The 20,323-nt window shown below is 30.6% G+C and overlaps 2 protein-coding genes across 2 annotated transcripts; both read left to right on the forward strand.

The window, feature by feature from the left end:
- Positions 1 to 2,266: 2,266 nt before the first annotated feature.
- LOC114413590 (FRIGIDA-like protein 4a) lies at positions 2,267 to 6,448 on the forward strand. The gene is made up of 3 exons (XM_028378062.1): positions 2,267 to 3,219; positions 5,372 to 5,547; positions 5,665 to 6,448. Exons 1-3 carry the CDS (start codon positions 2,406 to 2,408, stop codon positions 6,235 to 6,237), a joined length of 1,563 nt encoding a protein of 520 aa, XP_028233863.1. The 5' UTR covers positions 2,267 to 2,405; the 3' UTR covers positions 6,238 to 6,448.
- Positions 6,449 to 11,059: 4,611 nt separating this feature from the next.
- LOC114413591 (aldehyde dehydrogenase family 2 member C4-like) lies at positions 11,060 to 15,821 on the forward strand. Its single transcript, XM_028378063.1, has 9 exons — positions 11,060 to 11,276; positions 11,664 to 11,806; positions 13,526 to 13,909; positions 14,162 to 14,251; positions 14,371 to 14,544; positions 14,637 to 14,774; positions 14,989 to 15,126; positions 15,232 to 15,293; positions 15,392 to 15,821. The coding sequence occupies exons 1-9, from the start codon at positions 11,171 to 11,173 to the stop codon at positions 15,663 to 15,665; spliced, it is 1,509 nt and encodes a 502-aa protein (XP_028233864.1). The 5' UTR covers positions 11,060 to 11,170; the 3' UTR covers positions 15,666 to 15,821.
- Positions 15,822 to 20,323: the final 4,502 nt, after the last annotated feature.

Consider the following 20,323-nt stretch of genomic DNA (forward strand, 5'->3'; position numbering starts at 1 on the left):
CTATTTTCTCCTTCTTTGGTTGTTTGATCAAATCAAGCAAAAATATCAGTCTTCAACAAAGCGATTAATTAACTAAATATATATAAAATTAACGTGTTAAATTATTTTGCTGCAAGCCATAAAGTCCATTATGTTGCTTGTAGAAGCTCCGAATGAGCCATAAGGGAAGTCACTATCAATAGGTTTATCCTCAAAGAAGCTAGAAAACTCACCAACTAACATGCATGGGGCATTATCTCTAATTTCTTTTTCTTTTTCTGAACAAATTTAACAAACAGAAAATGTAGCCTCTCTAAGAAAATAGCACCTTAGCCATCATCTGACGACAAAGGAAAAAAATATTTGACGAGGAGTCGAAGACATGGCCAAAAACTTTGATCCTATATTTCTCTACTTTACTCATTTCATTTTTCATCTAAGAAAAGCCGTAAATTAATTCAAATGGAGACATAAAATCTAGAGTTAACAAAACAATAATTCTATGTTTCGTGTATCAGACACTACGGTCACGAGTTTAAAATTAAAACCTTATAATCATCAATCTTAGCTAAATTAAAACCTTATAATCACAAAATTATTGTACACGGTTGAGTAGTTAACAATCAATAGGTGGATGTTTCAGGTGCGCTAAATATCCGAATATCTTTAAATTGTGTATGAAATTAAAAAAAATCATTCAAAGAATTAGTTTCATATGCTATGAATGTTTCCTGTTCGAAAAAAATTGTGACATGATTGTGAAGAATACTTGTGAGTTGTGATCATAAATAAAAAATTATATTGATGTAAATACGGAAAGTATTCCTCGAAAATACAAAAGATATCAATTTAATATTTGAAGATTTTAAATATCAATTTAGTTTTTTTCAATATTTAATGAATAAGACTTTAGTCCTTAACTTGGTTATTATTTTACATTATGAAAGCTAAAACGGATATATATAAAAAAAAAACTCTAGTTTAAGTATTTCTCTTTTTTTTTGTCTTGAAATATTTCTCAATTAACATATTCAAAACGTCAACAAAAAGGATTTGGCGTTCATATCCCAGATATCTGTAAGCTTGCTTAAAGCTTGTTAAGATGCATGTCGACCGAAAAAACAAAAATAACTCCTTAACATGCTTTGATCTTGAATTAAGATTACTTCACTATAAATTAAAATAAAAAAATAGATTACCTCTCTTATCGTCATCAAAAAACTGAGTAGTTCTCTTGTCCTTAAACATTTTTTTTCTTTCAAAAATCAACGAAGCTAACCTTATATGTGCAGCCTGCCCCGTCAAATTAGGCCAATTTTAACAAACCTGGCCCATGATAACAGCATAATTATGATTTCAGTAATACATGTTCTTAATAAAATCGCCTTTTTTTCCAGTTTAATGTTTTTTCTTTTCTGAATTATCACCAAAAATGTATAAAATCAAATTTAGTGGTTTGCGTTTGACTTGTTTTTCTTGAAATGTGAGAAATCATTAAATTATTTTGTTAAATTTCCACGTGTGTTTAGCTTGTTAAAAAGGCAAAAACACACTAGAAATTGAAAAAAAAAAAAAAAGTTGTGGCTTCGAGACAAAGGTCACAATCCAAGCAAATTTTGCAGATATAGCAGCACAGCAAATTTAGCACATATAAGAAAAAGAAACGAAACTTGTTTAGATCATGACACATGGTGTAAGGACTAAGGTCATAATTGCTTTTTTTTTTTTAGTATGCTTCTTTAGCTGAAAAAAAAATTAATAAAAATAATCAAGCTAACGCGCGACGAAGATAATCACAAATAGGTATAATATATTTTGCATTTTTTTGGGTAAATAAGTTAAACAAATTTAAACCATTCACTTCATATCTATAAATGTCTTTATGTATGTTGTAGTTTTTTTAACAATGTTTTAATTGCAGTTTCTTAAACTGAGTTTTTAAAATTGTAGTTAACATTAAGGAAACCGGCATATTTTTGTTATTGTATAGTTTTTTTTAATGTTTTATCACCATTAAAGAAGTTTTTCTAATTGTTTTATCTAGCCAGAAAATGTTGCCATATATTTGTGAGAGACTATATGGACAAATATATATTTTTTATCACCAAAGAAAGGATTATAGGGGCAAATGTATGAGTGGGACTGAGGGAGACTAAAATCTATGTTCTACATGAAAATTAACATTTAAAATAAAAAATAATATTCTATATAATATGCGTATTAAAATACTACTAGTTAATGAAAAATTGTAAATTCTAATTGTTTTATTATTTAGGAGAGAAAAAGAAAAGAAAAGAAAAAAAGCTCACCTATCCGTTCCAGTGTTCCAGACTTGCAGTAAGGAACGTGAAGCAACTCAAATTTTTGGTCCTCTTAACGGTAAATTAAATTAGGGTTTGAGAAGAAGAGAGTCTTAGCACTCTCCAATGGCGACGAGGGTCCACCAATTCTTCGACGAACTCGAAGCGAAGAAAACCATTCTGGCGAAATGCACCGACCTCTTCACCACCCTCTCCACCCACTTCTCCTCCCTCCAACACTCCATCTCCGAAAAATCCCAATCCCTCGATTCAAACCTACAATCTCTCGATTCCCTCTCCAAAGAAACCCTCGAATCCCTCCACCGCCGTGAGACCTCCATCCCCGAGCGCGAGTCCGCCGCCGCCGCCCGCATCGAGGAGCAGAGGGAGGCCGCGCTCGCCGACCTCCGCGCCACGCATCCACCTGACCCCGACCTCTCCGCCACGCTCAAATCCCTCTGGCGGAAGATGGACGCCCCCGCGCTGCTGCGCTTCGTGGTGTCCAAGCGGAAGGAGTCGGCGTCGCTGCGGGCGGAGATAGCGGCGGCGATGGCGGAGGCGGTGGACCCGGCGCGGCTGGTGGTTGAGGCGGTGGAGGAGTTTCTGAAGAGCAAGGTGGCCAAGTCCGGGGTGACGGATAAGAGGTGGGCGTGCGGGCTTGTGATTCAGGCGCTGATGGTTTCGGAGTCGGAGTCGAGGGAATATTCAAGAAGGATCTCGGAGAGAGCCGTTTCGGTTGTGGAAATGTGGAAGGAGCATTTGGATGGAGAATCCGAGAGTGGTGCTGCCGAAGTGGTCATGTTTCTGCAGATGGTCGTTTGTTTCGGCTTGAGGTCTAGGTTTGATGATGAGTATTTGAGGAAGCTCGTTATGCAGTTTGCTTCTAGAAGGGACATGGCAAAGCTTGCTGCTTCCTTACAGTTCGGGGACAAGATCATAGGTTCGTCTTTTCTTTGCCAACTTACATTTCTGTTAAATTCTGTGTTTATTAATTTTGCAAAAAAAATATATCAATGGACACCCAGTGCTTCGTGACACTTGGAGAGAGAAATGTAGTATCATGTAATAGGAAGAGAGGTACAGTGAAATAATTGATGGAGTGTGTGGTGTCTGAATGTTATTACTCTATTTCTCTCTTTTTTTACTCTCAAATAGCTTCTGGGTGTCAAAAAATCATTTTTCTACTCTATAATTTATAGGCTAAAATGCAAGGAACCTTCTTCAACTATGGCTCATCTGTTAAAAAATAAATAAATAAGAATACCCTCTCTTCTGTGGTGATGAACTTCATCTCAATTTTTAGGGGGTGCTAGATGTTATTCCAACATTGTACATTTATTTTTCACTTGCACTTTATCGTACTACGAGTCAGCAACAATTGAGTTCTTTCTGCATTTCGCTAGCAATTAAGACAATAGAAATATGGAGTAGGGGAAATGCTTTTATAAATTTCAACGGCCTGAAAGTATTATTGAAGCTCCTCCACTTGTTCTTTGCTTTGTCTGCTTCTATGTCATGCCACTGCCTCCCTGTGCATTTAAATTCCTAGAAATCACTCCCCAACCTCCCAGAAACATGTGCATAACATCAGTAGCTGACTGACTAACTAACATTCATTTCTTATCTATATTTACATAACACAGTGCAGGTTTGGATTAGCTTATTTTGGGTAAATATTTGTTGCTCTTTGTAAATTCCTCAGTGAACTTTTGAAAAGAAAGCAATTATTTGTTCAAAATTGAGCTGAAATAAATGTGTCATCAGCTGTGGGATGCACCCTTCTGCAGCCATTCCTTTTTTAACCTGCGTTGTCAGAGTTGATGTTATCCGGTGGTGGGGGCATGCAATCAACTGTGAGTCTATGACAACCACTTATCTTTTCTTAGTAGGCAATGGAATTTGGAGCTGGAGTCCATTCCATATGTGATATGTGGCCTACAAAAGTGGCAAAGATGGGGTGAAAATGAAGGAAGCTGAAATTTTATGGTAGAGTTGGGTTGAGAAAAAGGGAAGTCTTGTAGTAAATTAGTAGGAAAGGGTGACTGCCAAAAGATTTTGTGATGGTGGTAGTGGAAAATGGTGCAAATGGGCTGAGAAAAATTAGTAATTGAATCATTAAGTGTTTGGATAGAGAGTTTACAGGTTTTCTGCTTACATTTCTGAGCTTAGGTGCATGTTTGGATTTCAGTTCAAAATGTGGGGCATGAATTCCGAAGTAAATCTAATGGTCCACAAACTCAATTTTGCAAAAGGAAGGATCTGGATGCTTTTGCAAACTTCATTTTGCTCCAAACGTCTGTTTGCAACTAAAAAGCAAACATGCACTAGGGAATCAGTCATGTTGAGAGCTCAGAATATACCTGAGTTTTCTGCACATAATCATAGTTGAAACTTGAAAGCGGTTCCTGTGTATTAGCTTATTTTCATATTCCTAAGTATGTTGGTATGGCATTCTTTTTTTTTTTTTTTAAAATATTCATCAGTTTTAAGAATTCTGATAAATCCCCAAGAGTTAGTATGGAGAGCATGATTTAGAACAGGGCTATGGGATTTTGGGTCATCAAAATTTTAAAATACAATGGAGTTGATTGAAATCTAAATATTTTTCTTAAAGGAGTTTGGTTGTTTCTTTTCCTTTCAAAATAGATTTTATTGACTTGAAAGCATTTCTTTGTGCCACCCTGCTTATTTTCTCTTTCAATGATACACCTGCACATTGGTAAATGTTAACATGCCAGAGCCTCCTACTTGTTATGTTAGCTATTACCTTTCATCAAAGTATTTTGATTTCCTATACTTCCACAAATCCAACTCAAATTTCCCATTACACCTACCCTTTTAGATGTATAGGTGTAGCTGTTTAACAGAGTTAATTTTTCTCTGTAATAAAGTAGATGCCATAAGACATGGCCTAAATGGTAAATCAAATGCTAAGAGAAATTCAGTTGTATTATCTTATACAGCTTTTACCTTGATTCTGATTTATTTGACACTCATTGTCATACTTCTAAACTTCTCATTGTGATTCTTCTTCTTTTTTGGCCAATGCATGCATATTTGCATAGACTAATTAAAGCAAATGATATATGCAGATATTATAGATGAACTAATTAAAAATGGCAAAGAGATAGAAGCTGTTTATTTTGCTTCAGAATCTGGTTTGACTGAAAGATTTCCTCCGATCGACCTACTCAAGTCCTACCATCGGAACTACAAAAAGAATGTCAGTACCGCATTGAAAAAGGGAAACAACAATCGTGCTACTACGGTATGCATAACTACCTTTCTGTTCTAATTCACTTTCATTAGTGTGTTTATGTTGAATCAAAAAGAATGTATGCCATTGATGGATTGCATTCTTAAATCTGTCTCTATCATTTTTCAGGATGATTCAAGCACTTCAGAGTTGAATTCCATTAAGGCTATAATCAAATGTGTAGAAGATCACAAGCTTGAATCAGAATTTAACCTTGATAATTTGAGGAAGTGGGCTACCCTTCTGGAGAAAGCCAAGGCTGAAAAGAAAAAGAGTTCGACATCCGGAAGTAAACCTCAGAACAAGCGAGGCAGTGGATCCAGCTCTTCACGTCCAGCCAAATCAGCCAAATTTAGCAGTGCGCACTCATCATCTTTCAGTCGCAGGAACCTGGCACCTTCTCTACAACCCAGTCCCGGTGCAAGATTTTCTGTTCCATTCAACTACCCCAGCCAGACCATATACGATGGAGCAACTGCTAATCTTTACACAGCAACCTATGGAACTTCCCACACTCAAAGCCCGGCTGGAATAACACAACAGCACTACTCTATTCCTGTTGACAATTTGGGTCCGTCTGGTTACCGGTCTAGTGGTTCTTATTCAGCACAGACTAGCTATGGCCTGTATGATTACAGAAATGGTGCTCCTCCAACTTATCCACCTCCGTACACAGTAGATCAAACCACTTACAGGGGTTAATTATTCGACTCCCTCTCCCCCTGGTTATAGTCCTTTTTCTGCCTGTTTGATGTTACTTTCATCTATTTTGTTTCTCGTTTTGTGCATGTTAAAATTGGAAATAAAATAGTTTTTATTCTTTTTCTTCTGGGAGTACTCCGTATAACCGCCTGAGCTGATTAGTCCCAGGTTTGTTTCGCCTTTTCCTTTTTCTTTTATTTGTTCTGGGCTATTTTCTACATCTCAATGGCGTTTCGGTGTATTGTCATATTAGCTTCCAAAAGAACTGGTAAAATTGTTAACCTAGTTATATCTATATGCTTTTAATTTTTAATCGCAATAAAATGCGATCAACATATCCTTTACAGCACGAGTCTATGTTAACTGACGTTCAATGTCCTAAAAATGTGAAAAGGGCTTTGTTTAGATTAATGAATTTCAGTTTAGGAATCTATATCTTAAAAGAGATTAGTCTCGGGAATATTTTTGGTGCATACCAAAACATTTGTTACAGCAGATATTTTTAGACTAACTTAAAGTCATTGCCCAAAGAATCACCGAGAACAGAGAAGACAATTGCTATTCACTCTCCCGCAATAATATAGATAAAGATTGCTTGTATGACTAGCTTCGGAAATGTTATTAAGTTCACAATAATCTCCATAGGACAATACGTGAGAGTCTGACAAATCACGTAACATATTAGGAAAGCAGCGCATTTTATTTTCATTTTGTCCTTTTGTTTTTGCTAAAAATGACTAGGTTTCGCCTAATAATATACCATTGTGTTTTAACCGTGAACTTATTATGATTTATCACGCGGCATAATCTTTTTGCAGCATTTAATTTAATGTTCAATAATTAAGACATATCTTGAGAAGATATAATCTGACAAGATTAATCAGACAACAGCTGCAGGAAACGTGTTTTTGGCATGTGCTGGTTATTTAAAACAAAAAATTTGTGCACGTCCGAATATGTGTTAGACATTTTTGTAACATACAAAACAATACTTTAAGATATCCCTTGCCGCGCTAAAGGGTCAAGTTCAATTTATTTATTTTCCTTTTGGGATTTGTTGTGTAACATATAGCTCCATTATTTGCGCCCAAGATCTTCCATAGTCAAAGCTACATAGCTTTGACCTATGAAGCTTAAAGAAAAGGATAAAGTAAATAAATACTGTGCAAACCGATCACTCACGCAACACATGATGATTTGTTCTTGACAAAGTCAAATTTTCAGTTGCAAATTAAATTTTAGGCAAATTTTTTAAATTTGCAGACGCTATAGAGCACTTCAGCTGACAGAAAGAAAAGAAAATACACCATATTCATCATAACCGTGACTGGTGTGGTTCTTTAAGACTTCATTTTAATTGAATTGATATTAAATTTTTAGGTTGGAAAGGGTGACAAGATACACTACAAAAAAAATTCTACCCACTAAGCATTTTTGGTTTGATTAGTCTTTTATTCAAGGGAATTGAATTCGGTTCCCAGAAATTTTATAACAATTTATACTGTACAATCATTCGAGTTAGATTCTTATTTAGTTCTTATTAGTATAATTTTTTATTGAAAATTAAAGTATTCATTAGTATAATTATGATTTGCTCACATTAATAATATGTTATATTGAAGATATAAGGTTGATCTCAGTTACGGAATGGCAAAGGAAAAAGGAAGGAAAAATATGCGGTATGTTCGAATCAGATATTTCTATAAAAATTAATGTGTATTGATAAAAAAAATAATATTGTATTGACTGTATATGACTTTCCTGTACTAATAGAATCAATATAAATTTATTTAAAATTTTATTCAGCTCAAACAGATGACTTCCTATAAAAGATTCATATAAAATTCTATTCTGCTCAAACATGTGCATGAATTACAGACACGGTTCGTTTGACTACATAATATAGTAGGATTACTAGTAATTCCTCAAAATTCTCTCTCTTGGAAATGCATAATTTGCTGGAAAGAGAAAGATATTTATTTTATAAGACTATATACCTCAGATTCAATAGGCCCAGTAAGGGTTAAGAGCCCGTTTTCATTTTCTTGAAGTCTTTGTCATGTCGTGCAGCTGGTTGAAGTTTCGTCTTTCATTTTTCCCCTCACATAGTTATTGATAATATGTATTTTAACGTTAACGTTTTCCCTCTAAGAAGAAAATGGAACACTGACTTAGTCATCCAAATCCCAAATTTAATTGCAAACCCGCTTTCGAAAATCTTGTCATGACATATCTGAACAAGACACAATTGTTTGCTTATACAATTTATTATTTGGAGAAGATATTATTCGCTTTAATTTGTGATACTGCTTTCCTTAGCCTATAAAGCTATCATCACAAAATATCATATTCATACTTGTACACTATACTCCGTTCCGTGAGAGCAACTCCACAAGCATATCATATCAACTAATATATGTCTTTCCTATACTAATGTATAAATATGTACAATACCAAGTACTGTACTAAGTTAAAGGCAAAGTTCACATCAAAAGTAAAGGCCCAAGTATAATAGATAGACTACCTTTGTCAATTATCATCCAGGAGTCTTTTATTTTTTTTTTTTCATAATCGACTTCGGCCTGTCATCATCAGTGACTAAAACGAGAAAAAAAAAATCGTTGAAATATATGCGTATAAAGAATAAAATAAAAAATCTGTCAAAAACTATTTAAACAATTTTGATCTCTCTCTAAAATATAGATTAATTCAATTAGAAGAAAAATTAAAATGTTAAAATTATGTGTTAAATATAGATTAATTTGATGATGTAATTGATGATATATCTGAACCAATTCAAATGATATATATATAAAATTTATTATAAGGTTATCAAAGTGTATTACAATTATAGTAGACCTTTAAAATTATTCGTACTGGAAGAAAATCCTAAAAAATATTTAGTAAAAAATCTTTAGTGTATGCTAAAATTGAGAAATTCAACACAAAAAAATATACTTGGTAATACTATATAAGATTATAAGAAGATCAAATTGAATGAAGAAGAAAAAAAGACAAGATTAGAAGAAGAAAAATTTAGTACCAAAGCTTATTAATCTAATTAAAGTTAATCAACTGTATATTAATAAAGGAAAATAATAAGTAATAATTAAAAATATTATACAGTAAATAATTTGAAATGCAAATTTAAGAAATATATTTATATATTTAAAATATTTTATAAAAACATTCATACAAAAATTTAATTCCTGCATTACATGGGTCACAAACTCTAGTTAATCTAAAGTTAAAAGTAATCGATTGAGTCATCAAGTTGGTTAAGATTGAAAAAATAAATAAATTCAAAAACCGAATCAATTATAATTGATTTGATTCATATTTAAAGTGGAAAAAAAATCAATTAACAAAACCAACCCCAAATAAATTGATTGGTTAAGGTATTTCTCATGATTTTTAATTTATTGTGATAAAAAATATTGTGTTAATTTTTTATATTTCAAATATATATTTTCCATATTGTAATATTTTTCTCATTATTATTTTTTGTATATTTATCGTTTCAAAATAAAATTATGAATAAATTATTTTTCTGAAGCAAAAATAAATAGTAAACTATAAAGATGTGAAATAATGAGACCCAATTTAAGTTCTCAATTAGTTCAATATTAGAGTAAAAAACATGTAAAAATACATAAATCTGATCAATGTGATAGTGTGAGACTCGAAGAAAATAAATTAAGAATTTAAGATTGAAATTTTCATTGCAGATACTTATAATAATTTTACATTATCATTTGATTATAAATTATTACTAAATTTATCATATTTTATATAAAAAAAAACTATATGAAAACATACCTAACCTAATAATTCCTAAATAATTAATTAATAATGTAAAATTTTATATAAACTCTTAGTTTTAATAATTAAAAAAAGCCACTTAATTTAAACACGTTTCCTGCGTTGACCCTGCCAAAGGGGACATATCAAATAAAAAACTTGGTAATTACAAGAAACGAAAAAACTTATTAATGACAACGATGAAATTAAGAGCAAGGGATCACATTAGTTTGCTACAATAATTAAAAAGGTGACATGATTACCAGGTTTCCCACTGTTACAATTCTCATTTCACCCTCCTAAGTCCTAACTTGTTGGCGGTGTTGCCCCAGCATATGGAAATGATAAATATAATTAGGGTGTGAATGATTATAGTTTTTTTATAAATATTTTTTTAAAAAAACACTTTTGACCTTTAGGACAATAAAACTGTAATCAAACATGCTTTAAGTATATTGATTTATCATAATTTTAATAAAAAAAATTATCTCATTTTCTTTCCACTTCTTTCTTTCTATTTCATTATAATTTTAATAAAAAAAATTATCTCATTTTCTTTCCACTTCTTTCTTTCTATTTCATTTTTTTTTTCTACCTTTGTACAGTCCAGAATTGGCTTTAAGTTTACTCTTTCGCTTCCCAAAATAGTTCTGTCCCTGGTAGTTCTAATTCATCAGAGGAGCAGATTTCATAATTGGATCTTTCTCCCAAATTTAAACATTACCCAAAAGATTCTCTGTGTATTTTTTTGGTAATGATTCTGTGTTCTCTGTGTATTAAATTTAGATATCAAGACTTTTGTTAATATGTGATTTAAAAATAAGTATTTGTTTATATTTTAATTAATACTATATAACATGATAAGATAAAATGAAATACAGATAATAGAATATTAATTAATTTTAAATTATATGAAACTTGATAATTTAGTCTACCTATGACGATTTAAATCATAATTTACTTATGAAACTTAATTTATAATTATGATAGACATGGGATTTTACATAATTGTCATCTAATGTCGATTAATACGAGTGGTGCTAGTTCTGTTTGCATATTATTGCAAGTCTCAGTCCCCAACGACTGGTTCTGCTTTCTCTCTGTTGCTTCGATTCATTCACACAACTCAACCATGACTTTCACTAATGGCGATGCAGCTGCTGCCTCCCTCAACAAGGTCCCCACGGTCAACTTCACCAAGCTCTTCATTGACGGACACTTCGTTCACTCTGTGTCAGGTTCATTTTTTTTATACCTATGCACTTTCTGTTGCCCCATCTAATTATCTGCTTCTTCTACCTTTCTATGCTCCTCTAATTTCTATTCCTTTTTCTGTATTTTTCTTTCCATTGATGTACATGGATCAAAACTAAATACTCCTATTATTATGGTGTGACATAATTCGCATATATATAATTTTGACCTTAAGCATATGGTTAGAACCTCTCCCATTAAGGAGGAATCCCAACAGATTGTCCCTTGTAAGTTTATGTTCAAACTGTAATTTAGAGGTTAATTAATTATCTATACTTGTGTCAACAGTACTACTATGGTGTCTCAACTCTCAACTAAGTCTTATATACTAATATATATGACTTTTGCTAAAACTCTTGTTGAAAAAATAGGAAAGACATTTGAGACAATAGATCCAAGAACAGGAGATGTTATAGCGAGGATCAGCGAGGGAGATAAAGAAGACATTGACATTGCTGTTAAAGCAGCACGTCATGCATTTGACAATGGTCCATGGCCTCGCCTTCCCGGCTCTGTACGTTATTTTTTCCCTTCTCTTTTTTTATACTATGCACAAGGAGATTAATATATGATAACTATAAATATAAACAACATAATTAAGATTACTGCGGACTGCAGTAACTTCACTTGGCCGAATGATGAGGAATGGATTGACTTTATGCATTTGGGTAACTCTTTTATATTTAATTTTAATATCAACGTAAAAAAAATTTAACATTTGTATTTAATAGTATATTTTCACAATATTTCACAAAACTGATATTTTCTAATTGGTAATATGATTTAAATTATTAAATAATATGCTCATGTCGATATTAATTATGTATGTTATAATTTATAAAAGAACTGACATTAAAGTTATATTAAAAGATTACGATAATCTTTGAAATAAATATTATTAAGACTCGAGCATGCAAACGGCCATGTGATCCAGATTGCTATATGAATAATTAACATCAACGTTCTTACGTGATTTCTGATTATTTAATGCCAAACCCATGTGATCCAGTTTGTAATGTCGATGTTATCAATTTCAATTTTTTTTTCAACCATCGATTCAATTTTATTTAAAACACAACTATGCATAAGTTACAAGTCACTCAAATGAGTTGGATTTATGAAATTTAAATATGACTTAAATTTTTTTACATTTAATTTTAATCGCGCAAAAAAGTTAACACTTCTTTTATCGTATATTGCCGTATTATTTCATAATTTTGATACAATTTATACTTGAAATATAATTAAATTTGTCAAATGTTATTATTAGAATAAATATTACATGAAAAATATATTGAAATTTTAATATATTATTACTCCTACGTGCAAGCGTGACTACGGATGTCGGTTTGGTATAAAACATAAAAAACACACCTAACGAGACATTTTTTTTTTAAAAGAAGTTTCTTAGATTCAAACGGCCGTTTGATGATTTTAAATATTTGAAACACACAAACTATTAATAATTAGCTGACCCTCCCCTAAAATTGGAAGAAGAAGAAGATCGAAGAAGATGTTATAGTAATGAATTTACATTGAAATTGTTGTATAAATATCATTTAGCAAGGGAGTCATATTACGGCTTGAGGTAAGTAGTGATGGATACTTTCGATAAATATAGTTGGCTATAATCTCCAAAGTAATTCGTTGGTTGCTGTTAAATATTGATAAATTAAGAATTTGAGTTTTGTTTAATATGATCATGTTTATATTTTTCGGGACTTTATTGATGTTTTAACTTAGTTATTCCAATAAATATTTTTTAATTAGCCACTGGTAATCTTGCATCATCAAAGTTTGTTTGTAATTTTCGAGTATCATGCGTCCAGAATGTACAGTAATTTTATTTGTACAATATTTTTTTTTATATTACGTTAGTTTTGTTTGAGTGATATATAAAACAAGAGAATTACACGTTCAAAAGCCATCAAAGTTGTATAAATTTTTCAATACAATTTTATATATAGAGTTCATTAATTTTTTATGTAGTATCATATATGGTAAAATTCTATATATTATCAACCAAATAAAAAGCATTCTAATTAAATCTTTAAGGTGCTTTTTATTTAAACTCTTGCATATATATTCAAAGCTTAGTTAAAGCATGCATCTCATCAAAATAAAAAATAAAAACAGTTTAGTTAAAGGGTACTGCACTTTTTTTAATGAGACAAAATTCTTTTGCGACGTATGAATTGAAACTTGACATGACGTACGTGAATGTGATAATCAGGAGAGAGGAAGAATTTTGCTGAAATGGGCAGAGCTAATAGAGGAAAACGCAGAAGAACTTGCGGCACTAGATGCCATTGATGCGGGGAAGTTGTACCATATGTGTAGGAATTTGGAAGTTCCAGCAGCAGCAAACACTCTTCGTTACTATGCAGGTGCTGCCGATAAGATTCATGGCGAGGTGTTGAAAATGTCCCGAGACTTCCATGCCTATACATTGCTTGAACCACTTGGTGTTGTGGGACACATTACTCCCTGGAATTTCCCCAATACCATGTTCTACATCAAGGTTGCTCCTTCTTTAGCTGCTGGCTGCACCATGGTCCTCAAGCCCGCCGAGCAAACACCCCTCTCTGCTTTGTTTAATGCTCATCTTGCTAAATTGGTATGTGCATGTGATCCATTTTCAACAATTAAATGATTCATTCATATCTTTATCAACCATGCATGCATGGCTTGGAGATATAAGGTTGGTTGGATGATTAAGAAAGAAGAAAAGGAGGAAAAAGTCATGGGTTTGATCCCTCCTATTAACAATTAACGTTTGTCGATTAAAAACAAATGCATACATGGCTCTTCATCACAAGTTACTTTAGCATAAAAGCTTATAAATTAGATTATTTTCCTTATTTTGAAGGCTGGAATCCCAGATGGAGTGATCAATGTAGTGCCTGGATTTGGCCCAACTGCTGGTGCTGCATTAAGCTCACACATGGATGTTGATAAGGTAATTAAATTTACATGTCAAGCATATAGAAGTACCATAAAATCTTAAATAAGACTAGTTAAATATTATATTAATCTATATATTCGAGTATATGCTTCTTTACTTGGTGGTATGTTCAGGTTAGCTTTACTGGTTCAACACAAACAGGCCGTGAGATAATGCAGGCTGCAGCTAAGAGTAACTTGAAACAAGTTTCACTTGAATTAGGAGGCAAGTCACCCCTCATAATTTTTGATGATGCTGATATAGACAAAGCTGCTGAGCTAGCTCTACTAGGCATCCTATATAACAAGGTGAAATTGCTTTCAGGAAATCCTTTCTTTTCAAATAGCATCTAGTTAATTATGTCTCTGCTAACATTTAATTTCTTCCCATGTGACTAAAGGGAGAAGTTTGTGTTGCAAGTTCCCGTGTGCTTGTTCAAGAAGGGATCTATGATGAATTTGAGAAAAAACTGGTGGAGAAGGCAAAAGCTTGGGTCGTTGGGGATCCCTTTGATCCTAAAGTTCAACAAGGCCCTCAGGTAAGAAAAATAGGTAGTGGCACAATTATTTCTACATTAGTTCTAATATATATATATCGGAGATTTTCTTGTAGCAACATAACTTAATATTTCAAAAATTGCTTAGCAGAATTTACAAACAGAAAAAGGAGAAATGACCGGACCAAAAAAACAGAAATGAGAAATAATTAAGATCATCGTCTATTGGCTAACAATTTTTCTGTGTATATTGAAGGTTGACAAGGAACAATTTGAAAAGGTCCTTTCATATATTGAGCATGGAAAGAAAGAAGGAGCTACCCTTTTGACTGGGGGTAAAACAGTGGGAAACAAGGGCTACTTTATTGAGCCAACAATTTTCTCCAATATAAGGGTAAATTCCAAGTGCACAAAGTTATTAATTAATTGAGTATCTTCAGCATAATTAGATAACTAATCATCATCTTTCCTTTGTAAAATTTGTTAACTACCTGTTTAGGAGGATATGCTTATAGCACAGGATGAAATATTTGGCCCAGTAATGGCACTGAAGAAGTTTAAGTAAGTTAATTTTAATGTTATTGTGTCATGTTTCTTGTTAATTAACATGTTGAAATCCTCATATTATTATGTTAATTATCATGATATATGAACAATAGGACCATTGAGGAAGCAATTAAGAGTGCTAACAATACCAAGTATGGCCTAGCAGCAGGCATAGTGACCAAGAATTTGGATACGGCAAACACAGTGTCAAGGTCCATTCGTGCAGGCACTATTTGGATCAACTGCTATTTTGCCTTTGGCGATGATGTTCCCTTTGGAGGGTATAAGATGAGTGGATTTGGAAAAGATCATGGATTGGAAGCCCTTCACAAGTACCTACAAGTTAAATCTGTTGTTACTCCCCTTTACAATTCACCCTGGCTTTGAATGTCTACTGCATATATCATATATGGATCTTGGAAAATAGTCCATTCTGGCCTTCTGGCCACTACCTATCAATTTGCATCTGCCATGAGCCATGGAAATTCAGTTCTTGAATAGTGGTGTCTGTTATATTATCAAAAAGTTGGCCTTTTCCTACTATTCTCTCTGTTACTCCTTTCTATTTTATTTTATTTCTTTTACTACAGTTTTTTCCTTATTTCTTTCTATTGTTTAGATTGTATTTTAGTTTTAATGTGTTATCTTTTAAATCTCTTTTTCATTACCATCCAATTAATTTTAAGAATTTGGTTAAATTTAAAGAATTATTATCATAATTAAATTAATTTAAATATTTTACAAAGTTAAATAAAAAAGGAACTTGTAATGTTAAATTGAGTAATAAACAAAAATATAAGTTGTAGTCTAGATAACTAAAATATAAGTTTAGTGAATATTAATAATCATAATGACATTTTATTAAATTATAATGTTATAAATATTTTAAGAAACTTTATCCAATTCACTAAACTTATGTAAAATATGTGCAACCAAAGACAACACAGATAGAATTTGTTTTTAAACAAAATATAAGAAAATATATCTTATTCCAAAATCATTTTATTTTAACAACTAACCAACATGTAAAAACAATGCATGTGATAGTATTTTTACTAAATTTACATTGTAAGCATTTAAACAAATATATTTACTTCTTTTTATTAAAAAAATGTATCATCTTGAGGAAAAGTAGTTTGTACATTAAATTGAGTATGTTTGTATAAGCTTATTTAAAAAAATATTTTTATAAAATAAGTAAATTTTTTTTACTCTTTTGATGTGTTTATCTAAAAAAATGGAAAAAGATTTTTTGTTTTTTAGAGAAATAAATTGTGAGTCAATTTATTTAAACTTAAAAACAATTAAATAACTTTTTTTTTTTACAAAAAAGAGATAGAAATTGATTTTTCAACAAACAAACAACTGTTTTTTTTAGGAAAACAGCTTAAACAAATACATTAAAAAATGCAATTTTATTATAAAAAAAACTTAAGCAAACGGATCCCATTTCTATTTCTTAAAAAAGTGTTTTTTTATATTTTAAAAATCAATTTTTATAAAATCACTTTTTTAAAGTTTAAACAATTTGGTCCTACATAAGGATCTCATCTCTCAGTAACATTGAAGTTAATTTTTCTATGCGGAAGAACATGACTTTTTAATAGGAAAAATGCCTCTGAATACACATACATATATAATTATTTATGTGAAATTTATATAATAACTTTGTAAAGTAATTTATAAAATTCTTTTGTAACATATTATTCATCTTTATGTAATGAAATATCTTTTTTATTTTGTGCATGTGAATTTTTTTGTTATATTTTTAAGGCATTTTTTTATTATTAGTTATTTTTTAAAAATTTAAAATATACTGTATTGTTAATTATTTAGATTTCAAATATTTTTTAAAATTATAATTTATTTTAATTTCTTCTAAATAAAAAATAGTTGGATATATTTCTAACAAACTTCTTTATGATTATTCATCTTGAAATAAAAAGGAAGGACATTTGAGACTATAGAGCTCAGAACAGATGAGGTAAAAATTGCAAGAGTAAAGAAAATAAAGAAGATATTGATATTAAAGCAGCACGTCAGGCATTTGACTCAGGTCCATGGCTTGGCTCCGTTATTTCCTCTAATATTATATATTAATCACTGTTAATTGAATCATCAAGATTAAAAAAATAAAATTAAATCACTAAATATATCTAAAAATAAAACAAATTTTTAATTATACCCTAATATAATATTTATAAATCAATAATAATTTTCAATCTCAATATTTTTGTTCTCTTATAATAAAATGTTAAAAATAATATAAAGAATAGAACTAAAAAATCATTATTAATATGTTAATTGGTGATTTATAAATAAAATCAAGTATTTCTTGTGATCAATATATAGAATTGGAGGAAGTATTATTTTTCCTTTCTTTAATTAGATATTTTTTATTCGCTCTTATTGTGTGCGAGATATTTCTTCATTTCTTCATCCCCAATTTCTTCCATTATAAAAAATGAAAATATATGATCATTAATTTAAAATTAATAATGATAATAATTGCTCAAAACTTTCGAAATGCCATACTTGTATATATACATACCATTATCAATGATTTTTTCCACAGAAGCAAAAGAAAAATACCATTATTATCAATGACATATTCGATCGGCTATTCTAATCGAGGCCAAGCAGTCCAATATTGAAAATGACATTTAGATTCATAGTCCATCTATTTATGATTTATGATACGTCGTGGAGTCTTGTTATAAGCAAAATTTTTGGATTTGTGATTACGGATTATGATTTTTTTTATTTTTTGGAGAAACGGACTATGATTTCTGATTAGCGTAAGATGTGGGATTTAATTTCCATGATTTGTTAAGGACTATAATATGCCATTTCTCACAAACACACGAGGTTGGCAGCTTAGCTAACAGTTCTCTTTATTTAGCATTTCTTACTTCACAAAACTAAAAACAGTTGTCCCTAAATGACTTGTGGAGTACGGTAAACTCAACTCTGGTAGAATTCACTTCTAAATTCGTAAGAACTTATTTAATATAAAAAAGATATTAATATTTCTATATATAAAATCATAACTAAATATTTTAACAATAATTCAATAAACTAACATAATCCATACCCAAACAAACAAATTCATATAATACAAAACATAAGTTCTTAAAATAAAAATATTTAAAAAATATAAAGATAGTTTAAATGTCCATCAATCATTTAATTAAATCATCTTCAATATTAACACCATCACCATCATCTTCAAGTTCCTCCAGTTTATTATGAATTTGGTCTGATTCGATCGAGTTTGATTTAATTCTATCGAATTTATTTTGAGTCTATCAAAAAATAATTTTGTATGTGATTCAACTCGTTAGGAGTGTATAAAATTATAAAATTTTATGATTTAAAACTAGAATTTAAAACTAGAGTTTGATAACGATGATTATTGGAATGTACATGATTTGTATAACATCATGTGATCTAAGAGTATATCTATTATATATAATTACTTAAATAAGTTGTGTTATCTTAAATTTGTGAGTCTTAAAGTATCACATGATTTAAAAACTTTATATAAAAATTTAGTTCAGTATTAAAATTGTTACAATAAATTTTTAACTTGAGTCATATTAAATTTTATAATTAAAAGTAATTGGTAAAAATAAATTAAGCAGCGCTTACTTATATAAATAACTCAATTAAGTAACACATTGTCAAATCATTTATTCAAATAATAAAAACTTAATTATTAAATAATCTTACTTAAAATAACTCATAAAATATGTGTTTGAAGATGCTCTTACATCTTTTTAAGCAACTCATATATAAAGCTAATTTTTCGAGTGACTTATTAGCATGATATGTGAGTATCAACTAATGGCCATTGGTTTCGAGACGGACACTTCTTAGATCAAAATAAGTTCATATATATGTAGTGAGAGAGAAAAGAGTAATTTCTATTCTCCACTGATGTACAAACTTTAGGCTAAGTTAGAGGTAAAATAATACTAGTCAAACATCTTATTCAACTCTAATGATGTTATATTCTATCAAAGAATGATCTTGAAATAACTCATGAAACGAGATTATCAACACAGACTGATATAATATTCAAAACACATACAATGTGCTCTTAAAAGTGTAACACTTGCTAACAGTCTAACATTTAGTGTCAGTTAAGTTTAGCTTATTAAAACAAGAGGGATGATTCTCCAAAGAAAGAAAACTTCACATTTACATTTTTTTCCCTCGTTTAGTAATGTCAAAGTATGAAGGAAAAAGAAAAATCTATATGGATTCCATATAAAAAGAAATGTTTCTTTCCAAATCGGAAAAACAAAGGAAAAGAGAGGAGTGAAAGCTTTGTTAACGTAACAAACAAATACCTCGTTTACATCAAATTTCATTTTTTGTTTAGGGTATTTATTTTATTTTATACATATTTTTTATTTCTTTTCACTTTTTATATAATCAAACAAGAGGAAATAAAATTTTTACCGTTCTCTTTTAATTTCTTTTTCCTTCTACCAGATAACTTAAAAAATTACTTCACTTTCTACTTTTTTTTCTTTTTTTCTGCTTTCTTTTCACTTTCTTTCCTAAATCAAATATAACTTTTGTAAAAAAAAATTAAATAAAACTTTAAGGTGAGTAATTGACAAAATGAACATTCCTCCATTGCATAATACCATCGAACCCTTAGAAGATCTCCATTGTTGCATAATGTCATCATACCCAAGAAGACCTCCAATGCAGAATATAATCATTCCATATTGTTGGAATTGTAAAGCACTATACTGATAGTGATAGGTAATGTTTGTCCTTATGAAGAACTTGTTCTGTTACAAACAGCCTTATCATTCGCGACATCCCATGCCAACGCATGTTGAGCCTTTTGGAGAAGCACCAAATGAATTCTGTAAATAAATAAAAGGCAAAATCACCATTTAAATTATTGATTTAAATATAATTTCCATACCTGTTGATTTTAATTTTATTATCTAAAGTTTACTTTTTATTTTATTAGGTAGAATACTTTTACCTTTAATTTTAGTATTTGTTATAAGATAAAATTT

Source organism: Glycine soja, chromosome 5 (assembly GCF_004193775.1).
Source record: "Glycine soja cultivar W05 chromosome 5, ASM419377v2, whole genome shotgun sequence".
Lineage (NCBI taxonomy): Eukaryota > Viridiplantae > Streptophyta > Magnoliopsida > Fabales > Fabaceae > Glycine > Glycine soja.

What these genes read in the sequence shown, in the direction of transcription:
- LOC114413590 (XM_028378062.1), top strand. Translation starts at nt 2,406, where the DNA reads ATGGCGACGAGGGTCCACCAATTCTTCGACGAACTCGAAGCGAAGAAA. An exon ending in GTTCGGGGACAAGATCATAG is followed by an intron (nt 3,220 to 5,371) that starts GTTCGTCTTTTC and finishes TGATATATGCAG; the next exon opens with ATATTATAGATGAACTAATT. An exon ending in ACAACAATCGTGCTACTACG is followed by an intron (nt 5,548 to 5,664) that starts GTATGCATAACT and finishes ATCATTTTTCAG; the next exon opens with GATGATTCAAGCACTTCAGA.
- LOC114413591 (XM_028378063.1), top strand. Translation starts at nt 11,171, where the DNA reads ATGACTTTCACTAATGGCGATGCAGCTGCTGCCTCCCTCAACAAGGTC. An exon ending in CTTCGTTCACTCTGTGTCAG is followed by an intron (nt 11,277 to 11,663) that starts GTTCATTTTTTT and finishes TTGAAAAAATAG; the next exon opens with GAAAGACATTTGAGACAATA. An exon ending in AAGTTCAACAAGGCCCTCAG is followed by an intron (nt 14,775 to 14,988) that starts GTAAGAAAAATA and finishes TGTATATTGAAG; the next exon opens with GTTGACAAGGAACAATTTGA.